The sequence below is a fragment of the Nematostella vectensis genome, chromosome 10 (genome assembly GCF_932526225.1).
Source record: "Nematostella vectensis chromosome 10, jaNemVect1.1, whole genome shotgun sequence".
Classification (NCBI taxonomy): Eukaryota; Metazoa; Cnidaria; class Anthozoa; order Actiniaria; family Edwardsiidae; genus Nematostella; species Nematostella vectensis.
In genome coordinates, this window is record NC_064043.1 from 15,819,641 (window position 1) to 15,842,195 (window position 22,555).

The 22,555-nt window shown below is 44.1% G+C and overlaps 1 protein-coding gene across 2 annotated transcripts in view; it reads left to right on the forward strand.

Moving 5' to 3' along the window:
• The window catches only part of LOC116618188, a 49,288-nt gene extending 33,063 nt beyond the window's left edge, over positions 1-16,225 (forward strand). Inside the window, exons 1-9 of one of the 2 annotated variants that reach the window (XM_048733176.1) lie at positions 2,395-3,787; positions 6,594-6,711; positions 7,919-8,001; positions 10,516-10,592; positions 10,955-11,046; positions 11,750-11,858; positions 12,417-12,521; positions 13,830-13,932; positions 15,798-16,225. In XM_048733176.1, the coding sequence (XP_048589133.1) occupies positions 2,470-3,787; positions 6,594-6,711; positions 7,919-8,001; positions 10,516-10,592; positions 10,955-11,046; positions 11,750-11,858; positions 12,417-12,521; positions 13,830-13,932; positions 15,798-15,868 (2,076 nt within the window). In that variant the 5' untranslated portion in view covers positions 2,395-2,469 and the 3' untranslated portion in view covers positions 15,869-16,225. Of the gene's footprint in view, positions 1-2,394; positions 3,788-6,593; positions 6,712-7,918; positions 8,002-10,515; positions 10,593-10,954; positions 11,047-11,749; positions 11,859-12,416; positions 12,522-13,829; positions 13,933-15,797 lie in introns of those variants that run through there. The other variant, XM_048733175.1, reaches the window with a different exon arrangement.
• The last annotated feature ends 6,330 nt before the right edge of the window (positions 16,226-22,555 follow it).

Genomic DNA, 22,555 nt, shown 5'->3' on the forward strand with positions numbered 1-22,555 from the left:
TGGGGAGAGTGGAACTGGGAAACCGATGACCAGTACGATATCAACCAACGCCCACCACCACCTCCCATAGGACACGAACTACGGCCTATCTACGAACGATCCCCTCTCGATTGGAATCCTTTTGATCATACTCGTCGTCGTTGTTATCGAAACACCAGCAACAACAACGACTACGTGAGTGACGAAAGCGATGATTGGGTTCCTTTTGATCATGATGGTCGTCGAAACATCAACAACAACAACTACGAAAGTGACAATAGCGATACGAACATGATCTCCGACCTCGTTGATGATGATGGTTAAAGCGGTGAAGAAGAAGAAGAAGTCAATCGAGACGCACCCACACCACCCTCCCCTTATCCTCCTCTACCTGTCATCCAACTCAACCCTCCTCCAGCTCAACCCCTAGAACGGTCTCTCGATGATTGCTACAGAGTCCTAATAAGAGCTCTAGAACAAGCACTCCCACTGGTAAATAGCAACCCCCTCTCGGTCAACATCTCCGAACGCATCCTGAACGTCACTCGAAGAATGAACCTTCGACGACTGAACGACATGCAAACAGGCTCACTGGCACCACGTGTCTTTGCTTCTCTACAATCCTTTGCCTACTTCCGGTACATGTTGCGGCACAGGGAAGAACTATACACTTTTGTACAAGCCGCTGAAGCCGAGAATAACAGGAGTAGCTCATCGCAACCACCCCCCTCCCAAGATCAGACTACTGCTTCTACTGCTACCACCACCACCACAGGTAACCCAACACCACCCCAACAACACAAGAACAGTCTACTACCACAGGTAACCCAACACCTTCACCAAGTCATAATGACCTAAGGCTAATCATCCACGTAGAAGGCAGACGCGAACTCGAAGTACCTGCCATTGACTTTTCGAACATTCTATGGGAACACTAAGAACACTACAATAGATACTTGATAAATAACGTTCTTTTTATGGACCCTTGTATCCATGTTGTTTAATAAAATTGATTTAACTCTAAATATGGTGTGGACTGTTTACGTCACCTCCACCCCTCATATTCCGACCAATCACCACCCCTCCCCTAAAGTCCAAAGTCCAAAGACCCAAGTCCAAAGTCCACCTGTGACGTCACTTCCGCCCCTCCAAATCCAACCAATCACAGCACGCCATTTTCAACAACCAATCAGAACGCGCCACGACCGCGCGGCCGGGGGACTGGAATCCACCTCTTATACATACTACCTTTACTACTAGCGTGATAAAGATCCCGATATTTTCATTCCACATCGCAGCGAGCTGTATGTGGCGTAATCGTATAATTCAGGGCTAGGAACCTGGTTATTGCCTCCTTATTAATGAGCTATGTGTGGCGTAACCGTATAATTCAGGGCTAGGAACCTGGTTATTGCCTCCTTATTAATGAGCTGTGTGTGGCGTAACAGTATAATTCAGGGCTATGAACCTGGTTATTGCCTCCTTATTAATGAGCTGTGTGTGGCGTAACAGTATAATTCAGGGCTAGGAACCTGGTTATTGCTCCTTATTAATGAGCTGTGTGTGGCGTAACCGTATAATTCAGGTCTAGGAACCTGTTGACTTGCACGCCATCGAAAACGGCGCGCGCGCTCACGAATTGCTGAAAAACGGCGTTGACGTCCGTGACAGGAAATCTAGAACTGCATTTTCCCTATTTTTACGTTCTACGCGCGCGGTCACGGACGTCAACGTATAATTCAACCTGCCGAATTCTCCAGGGTTGGATTCTCAGCTCATTTTTTTTCTCGATTTTCTTTCTTTTTTCTATTTTCCGTCACTTATCTGTACCACTTTATGTCACATATCCCGGATTTGGAGACTTGGGTTGAGCAGTTCGCATACCGCTTCCTATCGCAAATTATTCGTAATGCAAAGAACTGACATCTAGCCCATTTCTATGCTTGTACTAAAACATAACATTATCACACTATTTTTCTGTACTTAAGTACGAACATGGCGTTCAAAAAGTCAAAATCGATGCGGCCATACGATTAAGTACTGTAATATGGCGCTAAGAGATCACGTGACTGTTTGGATGGCAAACTAGCGCGCGCTTAGGCTTCTAGCGGCAAAATAACAGCAGCAATTTTTTTTTGTTCTCTGGTGTGACGGGCGCAGTCATTTGCTCTGTGATTATTTGGTTAGTATTTGCCATCCAGATAAATCACGTGATACCTTAGCGCAAGCCCCCTATTGTACACAACAGGTCTATATTGCAATGTTGCCTTCCTCGACTCAAACGATGTTTTTCGAAACGAAATTGTTTTCATCAAAATGATTAAAACAAAAAAATTTTGTAAGAATACAATGCCGCACTTAATATGAGTGCGTGCGCAATTTTGATCATTAACATGACGTCACAAACGCTCTCATCCCGCCTTTTCTTGCGTAAGCACGTGACATCATGTAGGAGCTGACGCATTTCTTTGCCACTCTGTGGCAAGCGAGATGTTCAGACTCTTGGCATGGATACCGGAAACTTTTAAAAAACCTGAGCGACTTTTCGCACTCAGCATATTATTGCTACTTCTTTTGAGAAAGAAACTGCAAGCGAACAATCAATTTGACATGAGCCAAAAGGAAAGGGGTTTAGCAAGATGCCATAGAGATCTGCCAAGCGAGGGTTCGCCAAGTACCAGCGGGCGACAGGAACAACCTAGAATCAAGAGAGTTCGCTTTGATTTCCGTAATTTAGAGAGTTCTGAGCCAAGCGACAGAATGGTAAAAGAAATCGAAAGCAGTGAGCTCTTGGCGTGTGTAAAATATGACCATCATGGCGACGATGACGTAAGCAGTGTGTCCGACCACCAAGTCGACAAGGACGTAAGCAGTGTTTCCGACCATCATGGCGCCGATGACGTAAGCAGTGTGTCCGACCACCAAGTCGACAAGGACGTAAGCAGTGTTTCCGACCATCATGGCGCCGATGACGTAAGCAGTGTGTCTGGCCATCATGACGGAGATGACGTAAGCATTGTGTCTGACCATCATGGCGGCGATGACGTAAGATGTGTGTCTAACCATCATGGCGACGATGACTTAAGCATTGTGTCTGATCATCATGGCGGCGATGACGTAAGATGTGTGTCTAACCATCATGGCGGCGATGACGTAAGATGTGTGTCTAACCATCATGGCGGCGATGACGTAAGCAGTGTGTCCGACCATCATGGCGGCGATGACGTAAGCATTGTGTCTGACCATCATGGCGGCGATGACGTAAGATGTGTGTCTAACCATCATGGCGGCGATGACGTAAGCAGTGTGTCTGACCATCATGGCGGCGATGACGTAAGATGTGTGTCTAACCATCATGGCGGCGATGACGTAAGCAGTGTGTCCGACCATCATGGCGGCGATGACGTAAGCATTGGGTCTGACCATCATGGCGGCGATGACGTAAGCATTGGGTCTGACCATCATGGCGGCGATGACGTAAGATGTGTGTCTGACCATCAAGGCGGCGATGACGTGAGCAGTGTGTCCGACCTTCGTGGAGGCGATTTTATAGCTATTAGCAACGCATCTGATCACTATGGTTATGAGGTTACTGGTAACAGAAGTGACAGTGTATTTGTTCGAGCTGAAAGGAATATGGCACCGAGCCAAGATCGTGTACCGGATATAAATAACTCGATAATGCGGGGCATAAAGTCGTATAAAACCGCGCGCACGGTTTCAGCAGAAGACATGTCTCAAGGCAAAAACAGAGTGGGGTGTCCAAAGGGGCGCGAGTGGCGGCAAGATATGGGTAGCGTGACGAAAGGTGAATAGCGTGACGGTAATTTGACGCAAAGTGAGTACAAAGTATCGTAACGGTAGCGTGACGTACGAAAGGTGAGTGGTGCTTCGGTGACGTGACGCAAGGTGAATAGTGCGACGGTGGCGTGTAGCAAGATAAGTAGTGCTAATTAGTAAGATAAGTAGTACGATAGCATGACGCAAGTTGAGTAGGGAGTATCGTGACGATAGCGTGACGCAAGTTGAAAAGAGAGTATCGTGACGGTAGCGTGACGTAAGGTGAGCAGTGCGACGGTAGCGTGACGCAAGGTGAGTAGTGTTACGATAGCGTGACGCAACAGTTGAATAGAGGGTATCGTGACGGTAGCGTGACGTAAGGTGAGCAGTGCGACGGTAGCGTGACGCAAGCTGAGTAGTGTTACGATAGCGTGACGCAAGTTGAGTAGAGAGTATCGTGACGGTAGCGTGGCGCATGGTGAGTAGTGCTACGATAGTGTGACGAAAGTTGAGTACAGAGTATCGTGACGGTAGCGTGACGCAAGCTGAGTAGTGTTACGATAGCGTGACGCAAGTTGAGTAGAGAGTATCGTGACGGTAGCGTGGCGCATGGTGAGTAGTGCTACGATAGTGTGACGAAAGTTGAGTAGTGCTGTGATAGCGTGACGCAAGTTGAGTATTATCATCATTTCACAGTTTTCTGAAATTTACATGAAATTGCACGATCTAGACAGCGTTTAGCGGTCAAAAGCAAGATAATTATTGATTTTCTGTTCTCCTGCCCGACGCGTTCCCAGGATTGGCCGATGGGAGGTGCGCAGTCATGAGTATCATATAGATCATAAAATTTAAAGAAATGACCACTTCCCCCCCCCCCACCCCCCTGCGTACGCGCCAGCCTGCCCAACAGTTCTTCATGAAACAAAGAACCGCTGGCCCAGGAGACTGTAGGCGCGGATCCAAGAAACATCTGACTGTTATCATTATCATTAATGACCAGTATCGTATACCCTCGTTTAAAGTTCATACGGTTCGTACAATAGTGATGACCATTGCACCTGATATGAAATCAAATCCTGCCGAAAAAAACCGTGACGACGATACCTTTCGAATACTATAAAAGCATTGATTTTTTGAAAAATTAATTGATAAATGCTGAATTTTTCGAGTTCTTTGCAAGAGCTTATTCATCTCTAATCGATCAAAGTTGATGAGTTGTTGGAGTTTCATTTTAGTTCGCCAGAACAAAATCACAGGCTAAACGGTCATCACATAGCCGCCATGCTTGATTCTGATTGGTTTAAACCAACTACTTTAAACAAAGGTTATTATTTTTAGGCTTAGCCGTAGCAAAAAAATCTAACATAAGGAACAGGACCCCCTGCAGCTCTAGCAAAGACTTCATTTTTAGAACACATCTGTAGCGTAAGTCGCCAAAATAGCAACACGTACGATCGATTCAATTTGTCGCAAATTTCCTGGCGGACACGAACACCAGCCGTTGGCCAATCGAAGATCATGCGATAAATTCCCGTAATACGCAACCCCTGTATTGATATGCAATGAAAATTGTCCGTGTCAATTTGCTTTAAACTCATGTTGTAAACTTCTTAAACTTTGAGAGTAGTGGCCTGACTGATAACTGTCAAAGTTTACCAAATGAGTCTAAAGCAAATTGACATGGACAATAAGTCAAGCCTTGGAATCGTGCATGTAGAATTAAGATTCGAAGAAACATATATAAAGATAAATCAACTCCCTCAAATCTGACTGAGACTTCAGGAGGGACTTTCAAAAAATGTTTGGGCTGCCTGTGTGCTTGGAAGCGAGGCTCAGGCACGTGTGTCGTCGCGTGCGCGGCTACCAAGCACCGGCGTGAAAAAAAAATAACTTCAGTAGATGAATGAGAGAAAAGGAGTGAAATTCAGCCTAGAAATTTGGCGAACACCCACCCAAAGCGAGGTAATTTTCAGATAACTGCTAGTATAAATAGCTTGCCTCCACATATTATGTGTCATTAACGCAGAGTTGTTGGTTGTGGCCATCTATTTTAAGAGGCGCTCGTTGCTCGATATCTGTCCCTTCCTTTTCGTAAAGTACATCGTTATTATATTACGTCTGAATGTTGTGGACTTCACAAGTCTTCCCTATGTGTGTTTGCTGTCTTAAGGCTATTAGATGTCCAGTTTGGCCGTCAGTAGCATGTTATTCCACTTTGCTCGCGATCTTTTCCTTTACGGTCTCTTGTGTAATGGTTGATTTTCAGTGATATTTAACAAGAGGTTTTTTTGCAAAAGCGACAGCTCCTTGATGGCCATGATATGCCATACGCTTTGTCCTATCATTTATTTGCATTTTTTCATTTGACTATAGCTATCCCTCCCGTATGTAGGTTTGCGTGTTCTGTAATTATTTGTTTATTAAATTTCTTATTTTAATGTTGCGTCTTTATGTTTTAAGTATGCGACTGAAATGTTTCTATTTATGCGTAGATTGCAACTTTTTCCGCTAAACATTATGTATTTCTTTTCAAACATTCAAGATTATCAAACCCTTTGTTGGATCCATATATGTTTCAACTTCCTACAAGTACATGGTTATGTAAATTGTTCATCTAAAATTGAAATTCATTGAAATCAGATTCATTTCATCAGGGAATAATGCCATTTGGTGAAGGTTCTATAACATTCTCCAGGGAGTTTTTTAACACAATTCTCACTTAACTGAGCTCCACCAAAACTGCTGACCCCCCCCCTCCCTAGGCTACCAAAACAGTGACTTTGTGATTAAATTTTATTTGGCAGTTAAAGCTGTTTTTTCTCTCTAAAATTCAGGGTGTGAAGAGCGAACAGAGCAAGTAGGTAGTTCTGGGGAGATGCCTCCCAAACGGAAGATAAGAGCCTCACGTGACGAAAGTAAAAGCAAAAAGATTAAAGAGGACTGTACCATGAGGTAATCAATAATCTTTTTGTCAGGTGTGTGGAGTGGGAGTGAGAGGGATGAGGAAGGAGCTGGTGATGAAAAGAGGGTGGAGATGATGGTGGCTGAGGACAGAAGGAGAAGGGCTGGGGGGGATTCGAGAAAAACAGACGGGGGTGCTTGACAGAAAAATCAATTTTAACCCTAAGGGATAGCACTAAGGGCGTTGTCATCAACAATTGTTACCCCTAAGAGATAGCACATTGGGTGTGGTCAAAGGAAGTTTTAACCCTGAAAGATAGCATTAAAAAAACAATGTTCGTTTTAACGATCTGTTGACTTGTGGTTTATTGTAAAATACGTTTCGTGCGATTGGGCCACCATTTAACGTGAGACACCCTAAAAGATAGCAGAATCGGAAAAATCCTCCTCCCCCCGGCGTGAAAACCCCTAAAACACCCCCTGAGAGATAGCAGTTGGTAAGAATTTTATACCCTAAAATATAGGTAGAGCACCCCCGTCTACTTTTCTGGAGAGTCCTCTCCCCCCCTGGGGGGAGGGATGGGGTAAAGAGGGGACGATGGTGGATGAGGGTAGAAGGAGAAGGGGGCAAAGAGGGGATGATGGTGGCTGAGGGAAAAAGGAGAAGAGGGCAAAGAGGGGATGATGGTGGCTGAGGGTAGAAGGAGAAGGGGGCAAAGAGGGGGATAGATGAGGGTAGAAGGAGAAGGGGAAAAAGAAGGGATGATGGTGGATGAGGGTAGAAGGAGAAGGGGGAAAAGAGGGGATGATGGTGGATGAGGGTAGAAGGAGAAGGGGGCAAAGAGGGGATGGATGAGGGTAGAAGGAGAAGGGGGCAAAGAGGGGATGGATGAGGGTAGAAGGAGAAGGGGGCAAAGAGGGTATGGATGAGGGTAGAAGGAGAAGGGGGCAAAGAGGGGATGGATGAGGGTAAAAGGTAGAAGGAGAAGGGGTCAAAAAGAGTTGATGAGTGTAGACAGTAGTGGTGGATAAAGGGAAAGAGTGAGGGTGATGATGGGATAGAGTAGAATAAAGGTGGAGAGGAGTTTATGGTGGTAAGGGAAGAAGCTATAGGGAGGAAGGGGGGAAATACTTTAAGACAGACATAGAGAGAAGGAAGGGGTAATGCTAGGTTATGGTTGGAGCAGACCTTTTTTAATAAGTGATAACGTTGCATCATTGCCTTGCCTTAATCAATACTAATAATTATATCTTACAGCCTGAAGAACTATACAATTAGTGATGACATGAGCAAGCCATTTTCACTGCGCAGATGTCGGTCATGGTTTCAGCATTATGCAGGTCAGTCATTTCCATCAAAAATAACTCATAAAGAATAAAGTACCGAACATACAGAATAACTGTGGATAAAGAACAACGTATAGAGTAACTTTAAATACAGAGCTGTAGCAGGCCATAAAAGATTAGGGGGATACAGAAACATTTAGCCACTGCCCTACTATTCATTTGCTTTGGGCTGGGGGGGGGGGGGCATATTCCCCAAGTGCCTCACCCCTTGCTACTGCCCTGGAACAAAGAACAGACCACAAAGAGTAAGTCTGAACAAAGAACAGACCACAAAGAGTAAGTCTGAACAAAGAACAGACCACAAAGAGTAAGTCTGAACAAAGAACAGACCACAAAGAGTAAGTCTGAACAAAGAACAGACCACAAAGAGCAAGTCTGAACAAAGTACAGACCACAAAGAGTAAGTCTGAACAAAGAACAGACCACAAAGAGTAAGTCTGAACAAAGAACAGACCACAAAGAGTAAGTCTGAACAAAGAACAGACCACAAAGAGTAAGTCTGAACAAAGAACAGACCACAAAGAGTAAGTCTGAACAAAGAACAGACCACAAAGAGTAAGTCTGAACAAAGTACAGACCACAAAGAGTAAGTCTGAACAAAGAACAGACCACAAAGAGTAAGTCTGAACAAAGAACAGACCACAAAGAGTAAGTCTGAACAAAGAACAGACCACAAAGAGTAAGTCTGAACAAAGTACAGACCACAAAGAGTAAGTCTGAACAAAGTACAGACCACAAAGAGTAAGTCTGAACAAAGTACAGACCACAAAGAGCAAGTCTGAACAAAGAACAGACCACAAAGAGTAAGTCTGAACAAAGAACAGACCACAAAGAGTAAGTCTGAACAAAGAACAGACCACAAAGAGTAAGTCTGAACAAAGTACAGACCACAAAGAGCAAGTCTGAACAAAGAACAGACCACAAAGAGTAAGTCTGAACAAAGAACAGACCACAAAGAGTAAGTCTGAACAAAGAACAGACCACAAAGAGTAAGTCTGAACAAAGAACAGACCACAAAGAGTAAGTCTGAACAAAGAACAGACCACAAAGAGTAAGTCTGAACAAAGTACAGACCACAAAGAGTAAGTCTTAACAAAGTACAGACCACAAAGAGTAAGTCTGAACAAAGTACAGACCACAAAGAGCAAGTCTGAACAAAGAACAGACCACAAAGAGTAAGTCTGAACAAAGAACAGACCACAAAGAGTAAGTCTGAGCAAAGTACAGACCACATAGAGTAAGTCTGAACAAAGAACAGACCACAAAGAGTAAGTCTGAACAAAGAACAGACCACAAAGAGTAAGTCTGAACAAAGAACAGACCACAAAGAGTAAGTCTGAACAAAGAACAGACCACAAAGAGTAAGTCTGAACAAAGAACAGACCACAAAGAGCAAGTCTGAACAAAGAACAGACCACAAAGAGTAAGTCTGAACAAAGAACAGACCACAAAGAGTAAGTCTGAACAAAGAACAGACCACAAAGAGTAAGTCTGAACAAAGAACAGACCACAAAGAGTAAGTCTGAACAAAGAACAGACCACAAAGAGTAAGTCTGAACAAAGAACAGACCACAAAGAGTAAGTCTGAACAAAGAACAGACCACAAAGAGTAAGTCTGAACAAAGAACAGACCACAAAGAGTAAGTCTGAACAAAATACAGACCACAAAGAGTAAGTCTGAACAAAGAACAGACCACAAAGAGTAAGTCTGAACAAAATACAGACCACAAAGAGTAAGTCTGAACAAAGTACAGACCACAAAGAGTAAGTCTGAACAAAGAACAGACCACAAAGAGTAAGTCTGAACAAAGAACAGACCACAAAGAGTAAGTCTGAACAAAATACAGACCACAAAGAGTAAGTCTGAACAAAGAACAGACCACAAAGAGTAAGTCTGAACAAAGAACAGACCACAAAGAGTAAGTCTGAACAAAGAACAGACCACAAAGAGCAAGTCTGAACAAAGAACAGACCACAAAGAGCAAGTCTGAACAAAGAACAGACCACAAAGAGCAAGTCTTAACAAAGTACAGACCACAAAGAGTAAGTCTGAACAAACTACAGACCACATAGAGTAAGTCTGAACAAAGTACAGACCACAAAGAGTAAGTCTGAACAAAGAACAGACCACAAAGAGCAAGTCTGAACAAAGTACAGACCACAAAGAGTAAGTCTTAACAAAGTACAGACCACAAAGAGTAAGTCTGAACAAAGTACAGACCACAAAGAGTAAGTCTGAACAAAGAACAGACCAATATTTTTTGTACTCAGTGTTGCTGTCTTTTATAAATATCATGTTTCACAAGCCACAAAGCCCTGTGAACAGTGAGACCTGAAGTCTACTATTCAGACCAAAGTATACCATAGCACTCTACTAAAAATGGCCAGCCTAGGAAAGGGCTCAGCATACCTGTAATTGGCATCTGCGGTAGTGGTCTCCCAGCCTGTTACCCCTGGTTTTAGTTTTGAGTGTCATTATGCAATTTCCGTTTTTAATCCACAATACAGGAAAAGATGACCCAGAGACAATTGGTCCAGAAGGGATTGAGAAACTCTGTCAGGATCTTGATGTGGACCCTGAAAATGTGAGGATTGTTTAAATGTTGTTGATTGTGGAAATATGCATGGAATGTTTATTCCGACCAATCACATGCAAGATATTAAAACAACATAATATCAACAAGTTTCAGTTGACAAAATTATCTCTATTTATCTGAAGACAATAAACATTCCATACTGTACATATTTAAATGTGTAACAACCACACGATTAATGGAATTTTATTATTATTTCATATTGCAAGTGATACAACTCAGTCTATGCACATGGCCTTACTGTACAAATATCTTTTAAATGTGTTATGGGACGTACTTGAAGCTGTGGAGTGCAGAGAAAACTCCACTTGATGTGTATTTGATTTAGATTGTTGTACTTCATTTATGCCTAGATCGTGATGCTGGTTCTAGCATGGAAACTGCAAGCTGAGACTTTGGGTTTTTTCAAATTCACAGAATGGGTCAAGGGAATGGGAATCTTAGAGTAAGTAGCGAGGTGCACAACATGAGCTTTTCATGAATTTTGTAGAATTCTCAGGAATTCTAGGATGCGTAATGCTAAGTACTGGGTAGCTGGTGTAAAAATTGTCCAATTCAAAGGAGGATTCGGGAACCAATTGAGTATCTTGTTTTTTTTAGGTTACAGCTATTTTTTAAAATTTTATCCCATATGTTGCCTCAAAGTTGAATGAAAGCAATTTAACAGATTCTGATTAAGGCTCTTTTAAATACAAGCTTTACTTGGTGTGTGTAGAATGTGTGTCATCTCGTTTTGATGTAGTGGTGGTTTCAGTGAGTTTTTTTTTTTGGGGGGGGGGAGGAGGGGGAAGTTAGATTGAGAAAGAAATCTATTTGAGCTTGATATGACATTGGAACAATGGAAATACTGTATAGGGGGACACCTTTTATACCCCTCCCTTTGGACCCGCCCCTGCAAGGATTTACACATCCAATTCATCTGCTTTTGTTTTTGATAACGTATTAGTACACTATCCACATCCAACAGTCCTGTTTGATCATGCAGTTGATTTGGTCAATCATGTTAATCAGTTATTTGCTTATTACCCTTGGCTAACTGATTGTCTCATTGGATTTCATGGGTTTGAAGAATTCAAATATAAAAAAATCATCACTTCCTCAAAACAATTTTATGATTGTTTTCCTAATTATGATTGTTTTAACTCTAGGTGTGATTCAACACCCAAACTGCAAGCCAGATTAGCAAGTCTCAAATCTTTAGTCCGTGACAGCGTAACTTTCAAAACAATATTTCGCTATGCCTTTGATTTTTGTAGGGTGAGTTTAAGTATAGTATTGTAGTATTATTGAAAGTTCTCAAAACTGGGTAATGTTGTAGTGAAATTTTATTTATAATTTCCCTGAAAACACCCACAGATGTTTTTTAAAATTAAAATGGCACTATCAAGTATAATATAAGCTGAATAACCATACATAATCAAACATTTAAATGTTCTTAGATTTGCTATGTACTAGCTAGCAGGACCAGAAGGGAAAATGCAAGCAAAGACATTTTCAACCAGTTTTAAAATTTCAGTATTTTTATCAAAACTCTAAAAAAGGATGTTTGTGTGTGTGGCTAGTACAATCTCCCTCAAGGTGATACAACTAATTGGATATTTTGTCAGCAGCTACAGTTTAAAGACTGCCTATTTGCATTTTTTACTGAGTTAAAGAAACCCAAGTAAAGAAAGCTATGTTTTTGCATAGGAAGAAAAATAAAAGAGATACTGACAAGTAGATGTAAAATTAAACTCAATTTAATTCAAAAAGACAGAAGATTGATTTTTTCTGTAAAGTCCTTACAATCACAACTGATGGTTTCTTTTAACACAGAACCCTGACAAGCGTACTGTTGACATTGATACGTCAATGGCAATGATGAAAGTGCTACTAGATAACAGGTGGTCACTCCTGGACCATTTTCTAGCTTTTTTACAGGTAAGCTTAGTTTATACGCTATGCCCAGGAAAGCTTAGTTTATACGGTATGCCTAGGTAAGCTTAATTCGGTTTGTGTGTACCATACGGTATACCCAGGTAAGCTAAATTCGGTTTGTGTATACCATACGGTATGCCCAGGTAAGCTTAATTCAGTTTGTGTGTACCATACGGTATGCCCAGGTAAGCTAAATTCGGTTTGTGTATACCATAGGGTATGCCCAGGTAAGCTTAATTTGGTTTGTGTGTACCATACGGTATGCCCAGGTAAGCTAAATTCGGTTTGTGTATACCATAGGGTATGCCCAGGTAAGCTTAATTCGGTTTGTGTGTACCATACGGTATGCCCAGGTAAGCTTAATTCGGTTTGTGTATATTCATACAGTATGCCTGTATGTTTTAGCACAGTTTCTTGAACATGCTGCTCTTATGTGAGCAATTCCACATGAGAAACAAAAAAAATGGAAATTTCAAAATTCAAATTTCTGAATAGAATAAATTTTTCCACATTTGTACTCTCTCATGTCTAGTATTTATGAATTCAACATTTTTCCCCTGATGTACATTCAGGGGGGGGGCACCAAACAACTAGACCAGCAAGGTTTATTGACTTCGGAAAAGGGCCTCACAACCACTACGTGGAATTCTTTTTATAACACTCAACATTACAATCATAAACCATTAATTCTATTCATGATGTACATCCATACATGTATGTAACTCTTTTAAAAAAGTATAACAAAAAAAAATAGTTACACATAGAAAATAATTTTAATTTGGGGGTCTGAGTTACAGACGTTACGTGTGATCACTCACAAAACAAGGTTTTATTTGTACTACAAGCAGAATTAAGATCCTTTTTGAATGGTACATATTCTCTGTAGTAGCAACATGAAAAACAAAGATATGGCAAAAGAAAGGGGAAAGTCATTTAATTAGTGAAAAAATGTTGTTACAGACTTTACACAAGAGCGTTACAGACGTTACATCTTGTTGCATTACAGACATTACTTCCCTTTATGTTAACAAAAAAACACTCAATATTTTATATTTTATGGTTTGAAACATCACTCCAATTTCTCCAAATTATCTGTCAAGGACATATTGAAAAATTTATGCTGGGAAAGCAGTTCACAAAATTACTATTTAAAAATTGCCCTATTGGGCTCCCAGTGGTTTTTAAAAACAATTATATTTACCTGGATCTAAAGATAAGAACAGGAAATTTACCAGTAGCTTAAAGAGAAAGTTGTCAAAAGATATACAAAATGCAATAATGTTTTCAAAAAGTGTGTTTATTTGTATTTAGCAATCCAAGTACAAGGTGATAAACAGAGACCAGTGGTGTAATGTTCTCGAGTTCAGTCGTACGATAGAAGTGGATCTTTCCAACTATGACGAGGACGGTGCATGTGAGTGTTTCCCCTTAATCTTCTTCCCCTCACTAATCCCTCTTGAAATCCTTGCTTGCCTCCACTCCCCCTCCCCTCCTTTTGGAACTTCTTGACTGGCACCTGCTTGACTCAGGATGATATGAACGCAGAGATTCAAGAATGATGGTAGTTTCTTGGTGTTACGGAGCACCAGCACCAAAAACACAATAGAACAAAAGCCAAAAACAAAGACCTTAGAACGAGACAATAAAATTGAGTACAAAGGCCTTGAGCACCAAAAACAAAGCTCTCCGTAACACCAAGGAATGCCCAGAATGATTGATTTCTCACCCCACCGGTTTTAGACTTTATTATCTTTTTGAGTATAGGTGCTTAGGCATCCTATTCGCATCTTGGCGTTCGATTGTTTGTAGTTTGTATTTGAGCTGAGAAGGTCCAAACACATTGCCCCACTAATTGATCGAATAACGATTATGCACTTTTTAAGATTATTTACATTCACAACACACATTGTATAACGGTAGTGCAATTAATTGTGCTGGGTATTTTAGTTTTGAGTACGAAAAGAAAAGGTGAAATTTGACATGTTGTTCAAAGTTTCGAACGATTTTAAGGAAAGCTACAATAGTCTAGTGGTCCGATCGTCTCTCTATCAATGCGAAATCTTTGTGAAGCACAGGTTCAAGACCAACCTTGACTATATTTTTATTCTCGTCATTTTTTTTCCCTTTTTCCCTTTCACTTTAAAGTTCCTAAACATATTTTCTTATGATTCACAAGAGACACAGTCAGAACAATGTATTTTATGAACAATTCTCGGATAGACTTCAAACTCTACAAAATCGCCAGCTATGCAGGCTGGTTGGCACCTAGACTCATGTACCCTTTGGGTACCTATTTTTTTCTTCTTGCTACAATGTAATTAAATTAAAAAAAGCAAGCAAGGTGACAAGCCATTCTCTTTCTGTAAAGTATCCTTTTTGCCTGCTTTGCATAAGACATTGTTAGAGGACAACACAGATTGCAAATTTGAAAAGTGTTTCTCTCTTTTAACGTGCTGTCTCCTGTCACCTCCCCCCATGGTCTATTCTTTTTCCGCTTGCCTTGTTCTGCCTATCCCAGTGTACTGAGGAACAAACTGTTTGCTTCTGGCTGAGCCCCTTTTCCTGTCACCTTCCCCCGCAGTCTATTCTTTTCCTCCTTGCGTATTTATGCCTATCCCAATGTATTGTATAAAACTGTTTGCCTCTTGCTAATACTGTCACCTCCCCCCATGGTCTTTTTGTATCAAGTGTTTGCCTCTAGCTAAATACTGTCACCTCCCCCCATGGTCTTTTTGTATCAAGTGTTTGCCTCTTGCTAATACTGTCACCTCCCCCCATGGTCTTTTTGTATCAAGTGTTTGCCTCTAGCTAAATACTGTCACCTCCCCCCATGGTCTTTTTGTATCAAGTGTTTGCCTCTAGCTAAATACTGTCACCTCCCCCCATGGTCTTTTTGTATCAAGTGTTTGCCTCTAGCTAAATACTGTCACCTCCCCCCATGGTCTTTTTGTATCAAGTGTTTGCCTCTAGCTAAATACTGTCACCTCCCCCCATGGTCTTTTCGTATCAAGTGTTTGCCTCTTGCTAATATTGTCACCTCCCCCCATGGTCTTTTTGTATCAACTGTTTGCCTCTAGCTAAATACTTTCACCTTCCCCCAATGGTCTTTTTGTATCAAGTCTTTTCCTCTTGCTAAATAGTGTCACGTCCCCCCATGGACTTTTCGTATCAAGTGTTTGTCTCTTGCTAAGAATTGTCACCCCCCCCCCCCCCCCCCCCCCCCATGGTCTATTCGTATCAAGTGTTTGCCGCTTGCTAAGCCCTTTCTCCTTATGTCAGGGCCCGTTCTCATGGACGAGTTCGTCGAGTGGTACAGGACGAACCACACAAGTCCACAGACACAGATATGATCTTTGGTAAACATGGACAAGGATGCAGATGAGATATTTATTGGCCAAATCGTGTTATCTGCTATTATTTGGTATAACAAGGGGTCCCAGACACGTGGGCATCCTGTGGTCTTATAGGGTCTTTCTAACGAACATGTGTGCAGGACACGCCAAGGAAACTTACATGATGCTGACTATACCCATGAACCCTTGCGAAACGCTTCAACAGGAACCTTTATCTAATGCAGCAGCTGAAAGGACCTGGGCCGAGATGGCTTTCTGATTTTAACGCGCAGTGACTGTTTGTGTTGATCTATTAAAATTTGTAATAAATTTGTACAGAAATATACCACAAATAATAAAGGCTCTGATTCGTAACGACGACGAAAAAAAGATATCATTTGCCTCACCCCCTTTCCCTACCCCCAGGTATTCCCCCTCCCCCAGGTATCCCCCCTCCCCTAGAAACCAGCCTGTAGCACAATAGTCTGCGTAGCAGTAATAATAATAATTGTTTCATTTTTGCTCTCGCAACATGGCTACATAGCATACAGAGTGTTCCTCCTTGAACGCTTTTGTAATCAGGATTTATACGTGACTCCCTCACCTCTAGATAGAATATGAACCACCACCCTCCTTAGCCGCTCCAAGAGTTATGCGCTTCAGAGATTCGCTTTCTTGGTTACCGTTACGTTTCATCACATTTTCTACTTCCTGATGAAAACACAATTTTGAGAAAAAAATCCTGTCAGACCGTGTTGACTTTCTCCTGCTTCTCCTCGTAAACCAACACAAAAAGCACTTATTTATAACTGGACCGATGTGAACACAATTATTTCAACACTGCGCGTCATGCGAGTGGACCATTCCTGCATGGAAATGAGCCGGAGATTCAGCGAGGATATATAAGGTTTTATCAACATCCGTTTGAACTAGTAGCGCTATTGAGTGGTTACGCTGTTTCGTCGTGTGGCGGGGAATCGTCACTAGTAGCGCTATTGAGTGATTACACTGTTTCGTCGTGTGGCGGGGAATCGTCACTAGTAGCGCTATTGAGTGGTTACGCTGTTTCGTCGTGTGGCGGGGAATCGTCACTAGTAGTGCTATTGTGTGGTTACGCTGTTTCGTCGTGTGGCGGGAAATCGTCACTAGTAGCGCTATTGAGTGGTTAGGCTGTTTCGTCGTGTGGCGGGGAATCGTCACTAGTAGTGCTATTGTGTGGTTACGCTGTTTCGTCGTGTGGCGGGAAATCGTCGCTAACAGCGCTATTAAGTGGTTACGCTGTTTCGTCGTGTAGCGGGGAATCGTCACTAGCGTTATTGAGTGGTTAGGCTGTTTCATCGTGTGGCGGGAAATCGTCGCTAACAGCGCTATTGAGTGGTTACGCTGTTTCGTCGTGTAGCGGGGAATCGTCACTAGCGTTATTGAGTGGTTAGGCTGTTTCATCGTGTGGCGGGAAATCGTCACTAACAGCGCTATTGAGTGGTTACGCTGTTTCATCGTGTGGCGGGGAATCGTCAGTAGTAGCGCTATAGAGTGGTAACGCCGTTTCATCGGGTGGCGGGGAATCGTCACTAGTAGCGCTATTGTGTGATTACGCTGTTTCATCGTGTGGCGGGGAATCGTCACTAATAGCGCAATTGAGTGGTTAGGCTGTTTCGTCGTGTGGCGGGAAATCGTCGCTAACAGCGCTATTGAGTGGTTACGCTGTTTCGTCGTGTAGCGGGGAATCGTCACTAGCGTTATTGAGTGGTTAGGCTGTTTCATCGTGTGGCGAGGAATCGTCACTAGTAGCGCTTTTGTGTGATTACGCTGTTTCATCGTGTGGCGGGGAATCTTCACTAATAGCGCAATTGAGTGGTTACGCTGTTTCATCGTGTGGCGGGGAATCGTCACTAGTAGTGCTATTGTGTGGTTACGCTGTTTCGTCGTGTGGCGGGAAATCGTCGCTAACAGCGCTATTGAGTGGTTACGCTGTTTCGTCGTGTAGCGGGGAATCGTCACTAGCGTTATTGAGTGGTTAGGCTGTTTCATCGTGTGGCGGGAAATCGTCACTAACAGCGCTATTGAGTGGTTACGCTGTTTCGTCGTGTAGCGGGGAATCGTCACTAGCGTTATTGAGTGGTTAGGCTGTTTCATCGTGTGGCGGGGAATCGTCACTGGTAGCGCTATAGAGTGGTTACGCTGTTTCGTCGTGTGGCGGGGAATCGTCACTAGTAGCGCTATTAAGTGGTTACGCTGTTTCATCGTGTGGCGGGGAATCGTCACTAATAGCGCAATTAAGTGGTTACGCTGTTTCATCGTGTGGCGGGGAACCGTCACTAATAGCACTATTGAGTGGTTACGCTGTTTCATCGTGTGGCGGGGAATCGTCACTAGTAGTGTTATTGAGTGATAACGCTGTTTCATCGTGTGGCGGGGAATTGTCACTAGTGGCGTTATTGAGTGGTTAGGCTGTTTCGTCGTGTGGCGGGAAATCGTCACTAATAGCGCTATTGAGTGGTTACGCTGTTTCATCGTGTGGTGGGGAATCGTCTCTAGTAGCGCTATTGAGTGGTTACGCTGTTTCGTCGTGTGACGGGAAATCGTCACTAATAGCGCTATTGAGTGGTTACGCTGTTTCATCGTGTGGTGGGGAACCGTCTCTAGTAGCGCTATTGAGCGGTTACGCTGTTTCATCGTGTGGCGGGGAATCGTCACTAGTAGCGCTATTGAGTGGTTACGCTGTTTCATCGGGTGGCGGGGAATCGTCACTAATAGCGCTATTGAGTGGTTACGCTGTTTCATCGGGTGGCGGGGAATCGTCACTAGTAGCGCTATTGAGTGGTTACGCTGTTTCATCGGGTGGCGGGGAATCGTCACTAGTAGCGCTATTGAGTGGTTACGCTGTTTCATCGGGTGGCAGGGAATCGTCACTAGTAGCGCTATTGAGTGGTTACGCTGTTTCATCGGGTGGCGGGGAATCGTCAGTAGTAGTGCTATTGAGTGGTTACGCTGTTTCGTCGTGTAGCGGGGAATCGTCACTAGCGTTATTGAGTGGTTAGGCTGTTTCATCGTGTGGCGGGGAATCGTCACTAGTAGCGCTATTGTGTGATTACGCTGTTTCTTCGTGTGGCGGGGAATCGTCACTAGTAGCGCAATTGAGTGGTTACGCTGTTTCATCGTGTAGCGGGGAATCGTCACTAGCGTTATTGAGTGGTTAGGCTGTTTCATCGTGTGGCGGGAAATCGTCACTAACAGCGCTATTGAGTGGTTACGCTGTTTCGTCGTGTAGCGGGGAATCGTCACTAGCGTTATTGAGTGGTTAGGCTGTTTCATCGTGTGGCGGGGAATCGTCACTAGTAGCGCTATTGTGTGATTACGCTGTTTCGTCGTGTGGCGGGAAATCGTCGCTAACAGCGCTATTGAGTGGTTACGCTGTTTCGTCGTGTAGCAGGGAATCGTCACTAGCGTTATTGAGTGGTTAGGCTGTTTCATCGTGTGGCGGGAAATCGTCACTAACAGCGCTATTGAGTGGTTACGCTGTTTCGTCGTGTAGCGGGGAATCGTCACTAGCGTTATTGAGTGGTTAGGCTGTTTCATCGTGTGGCGTGGAATCGTCACTGGTAGCGCTATAGAGTGGTTACGCTGTTTTATCGGGTGGCGGGGAATCGTCACTAGTAGCGCTATTGTGTGATTACGCTGTTTCATCGTGTGGCGGGGAATCGTCACTAATAGCGCAATTGAGTGGTTACGCTGTTTCATCGTGTGGCGGGGAATCGACACTAGTAGTGCTATTGAGTGGTTAGGCTGTTTCATCGTGTGGCGGGGAATCGTCACTAATAGCGCAATTAAGTGGTTACGCTGTTTCATCGTGTGGCGGGGAATCGTCACTAATAGCGCAATTAAGTGGTTACGCTGTTTCAACGTGTGGCGGGGAACCGTCACTAATAGCGCTATTGAGTGGTTACGCTGTTTCATCGTGTGGCGGGGAATCGTCACTAGTAGCGTTATTGAGTAGTTACGCTGTTTCGTCGTGTAGCGGGGAATCGTCACTAGCGTTATTGAGTGGTTAGGCTGTTTCATCGTGTGGCGGGAAATCGTCACTAACAGCGCTATTGAGTGGTTACGCTGTTTCATCGTGTGGCGGGGAATCGTCAGTAGTAGCGCTATAGAGTGGTTACGCCGTTTCATCGGGTGGCGGGGAATCGTCACTAGTAGCGCTATTGTGTGATTACGCTGTTTCATCGTGTGGCATGGAATCGTCACTAATAGCGCAATTGAGTGGTTAGGCTGTTTCGTCGTGTGGCGGGAAATCGTCGCTAACAGCGCTATTGAGTGGTTACGCTGTTTCGTCGTGTAGCGGGGAATCGTCACTAGCGTTATTGAGTGGTTAGGCTGTTTCATCGTGTGGCGGGGAATCGTCACTAGTAGCGCTTTTGTGTGATTACGCTGTTTCATCGTGTGGCGGGGAATCGTCACTAATAGCGCAATTGAGTGGTTACGCTGTTTCATCGTGTGGCGGGGAATCGTCACTAGTAGTGCTATTGAGTGGTTAGGCTGTTTCGTCGTGTGGCGGGGAATCGTCACTAGTAGTGCTATTGTGTGGTTACGCTGTTTCGTCGTGTGGCGGGAAATCGTCGCTAACAGCGCTATTGAGTGGTTACGCTGTTTCGTCGTGTAGCGGGGAATCGTCACTAGCGTTATTGAGTGGTTAGGCTGTTTCATTGTGTGGCGGGAAATCGTCACTAACAGCGCTATTGAGTGGTTACGCTGTTTCGTAGTGTAGCGGGGAATCGTCACTAGCGTTATTGAGTGGTTAGGCTGTTTCATCGTGTGGCGGGGAATCGTCACTGGTAGCGCTATAGAGTGGTTACGCTGTTTCGTCGTGTGGCGGGGAATCGTCACTAGTAGCGCTATTAAGTGGTTACGCTGTTTCATCGTGTGGCGGGGAATCGTCACTAATAGCGCAATTAAGTGGTTACGCTGTTTCATCGTGTGGCGGGGAACCGTCACTAATAGCGCTATTGAGTGGTTACGCTGTTTCATCGTGTGGCGGGGAATTGTCACTAGTAGCGTTATTGAGTGGTTAGGCTGTTTCGTCGTGTGGCTGGGAATCGTCACTAGTAGCGCTATTGAGTGATTACGCTGTTTCATCGTGTGGCGGGAGATCGTCACTAGTAGCGGTATTGAGTGATAACGCTGTTTCATCGTGTGGCGGGGAATCGTCACTAATAGCGCTATTGAGTGATTACGCTGTTTCGTCGTGTGACGGGGAATCGTCACTAGTAGCGCTATTGTGTGGTTACGCTGTTTCATCGTGTGGTGGGGAATCGTCACTAGTAGCGCTATTGAGTGGTTAGGCTGTTTCGTCGTGTGGCGGGAAATCGTCACTAATAGCGCTATTGAGTGGTTACGCTGTTTCATCGTGTGGTGGGGAATCGTCTCTAGTAGCGCTATTGAGTGGTTACGCTGTTTCGTCGTGTGACGGGAAATCGTCACTAATAGCGCTATTGAGTGGTTACGCTGTTTCATCGTGTGGTGGGGAATCGTCTCTAGTAGCGCTATTGAGTGGTTACGCTGTTTCATCGTGTGGCGGGGAATCGTCACTAGTAGCGCTATTGAGTGGTTACGCTGTTTCATCGGGTGGCGGGGAATCGTCACTAATAGCGCTATTGAGTGGTTACGCTGTTTCATCGGGTGGCGGGGAATCGTCACTAGTAGCGCTATTGAGTGGTTACGCTGTTTCATCGGGTGGCGGGGAATCGTCACTAGTAGCGCTATTGAGTGGTTACGCTCTTTCATCGGGTGGCGGGGAATCGTCACTAGTAGCGCTATTGAGTGGTTACGCTGTTTCATCGGGTGGCGGGGAATCGTCAGTAGTAGTACTATTGAGTGGTTACGCTGTTTCGTCGTGTAGCGGGGAATCGTCACTAGCGTTATTGAGTGGTTAGGCTGTTTCATCGTGTGGCGGGGAATCGTCACTAGTAGCGCTATTGTGTGATTACGCTGTTTCTTCGTGTGGCGGGGAATCGTCACTAGTAGCGCAATTGAGTGGTTACGCTGTTTTATCGTGTGGCGGGGAATCGTCACTAGTAGTGCTATTGAGTGGTTAGGCTGTTTCGTCGTGTGGCGGGGAATCGTCACTAGTAGTGCTATTGTGTGGTTACGCTGTTTCGTCGTGTGGCGGGAAATCGTCGCTAGCGTTATTGAGTGGTTAGGCTGTTTCATCGTGTGGCGGGAAATCGTCACTAACAGCGCTATTGAGTGGTTACGCTGTTTCGTCGTGTAGCGGGGAATCGTCACTAGCGTTATTGAGTGGTTAGGCTGTTTCATCGTGTGGCGGGAAATCGTCACTAACAGCGCTATTGAGTGGTTACGCTGTTTCGTCGTGTAGCGGGGAATCGTCACTAGCGTTATTGAGTTGTTAGGCTGTTTCATCGTGTGGCGTGGAATCGTCACTGGTAGCGCTATAGAGTGGTTACGCTGTTTTATTGGGTGGCGGGGAATCGTCACTAGTAGCGCTATTGTGTGATTACGCTGTTTCATCGTGTGGCGGGGAATCGTCACTAGTAGCGCAATTGAGTGGTTACGCTGTTTCATCGTGTGGCGGGGAATCGACACTAGTAGTGCTATTGAGTGGTTAGGCTGTTTCATCGTGTGGCGGGGAATCGTCACTAATAGCGCAATTAAGTGGTTACGCTGTTTCATCGTGTGGCGGGGAATCGT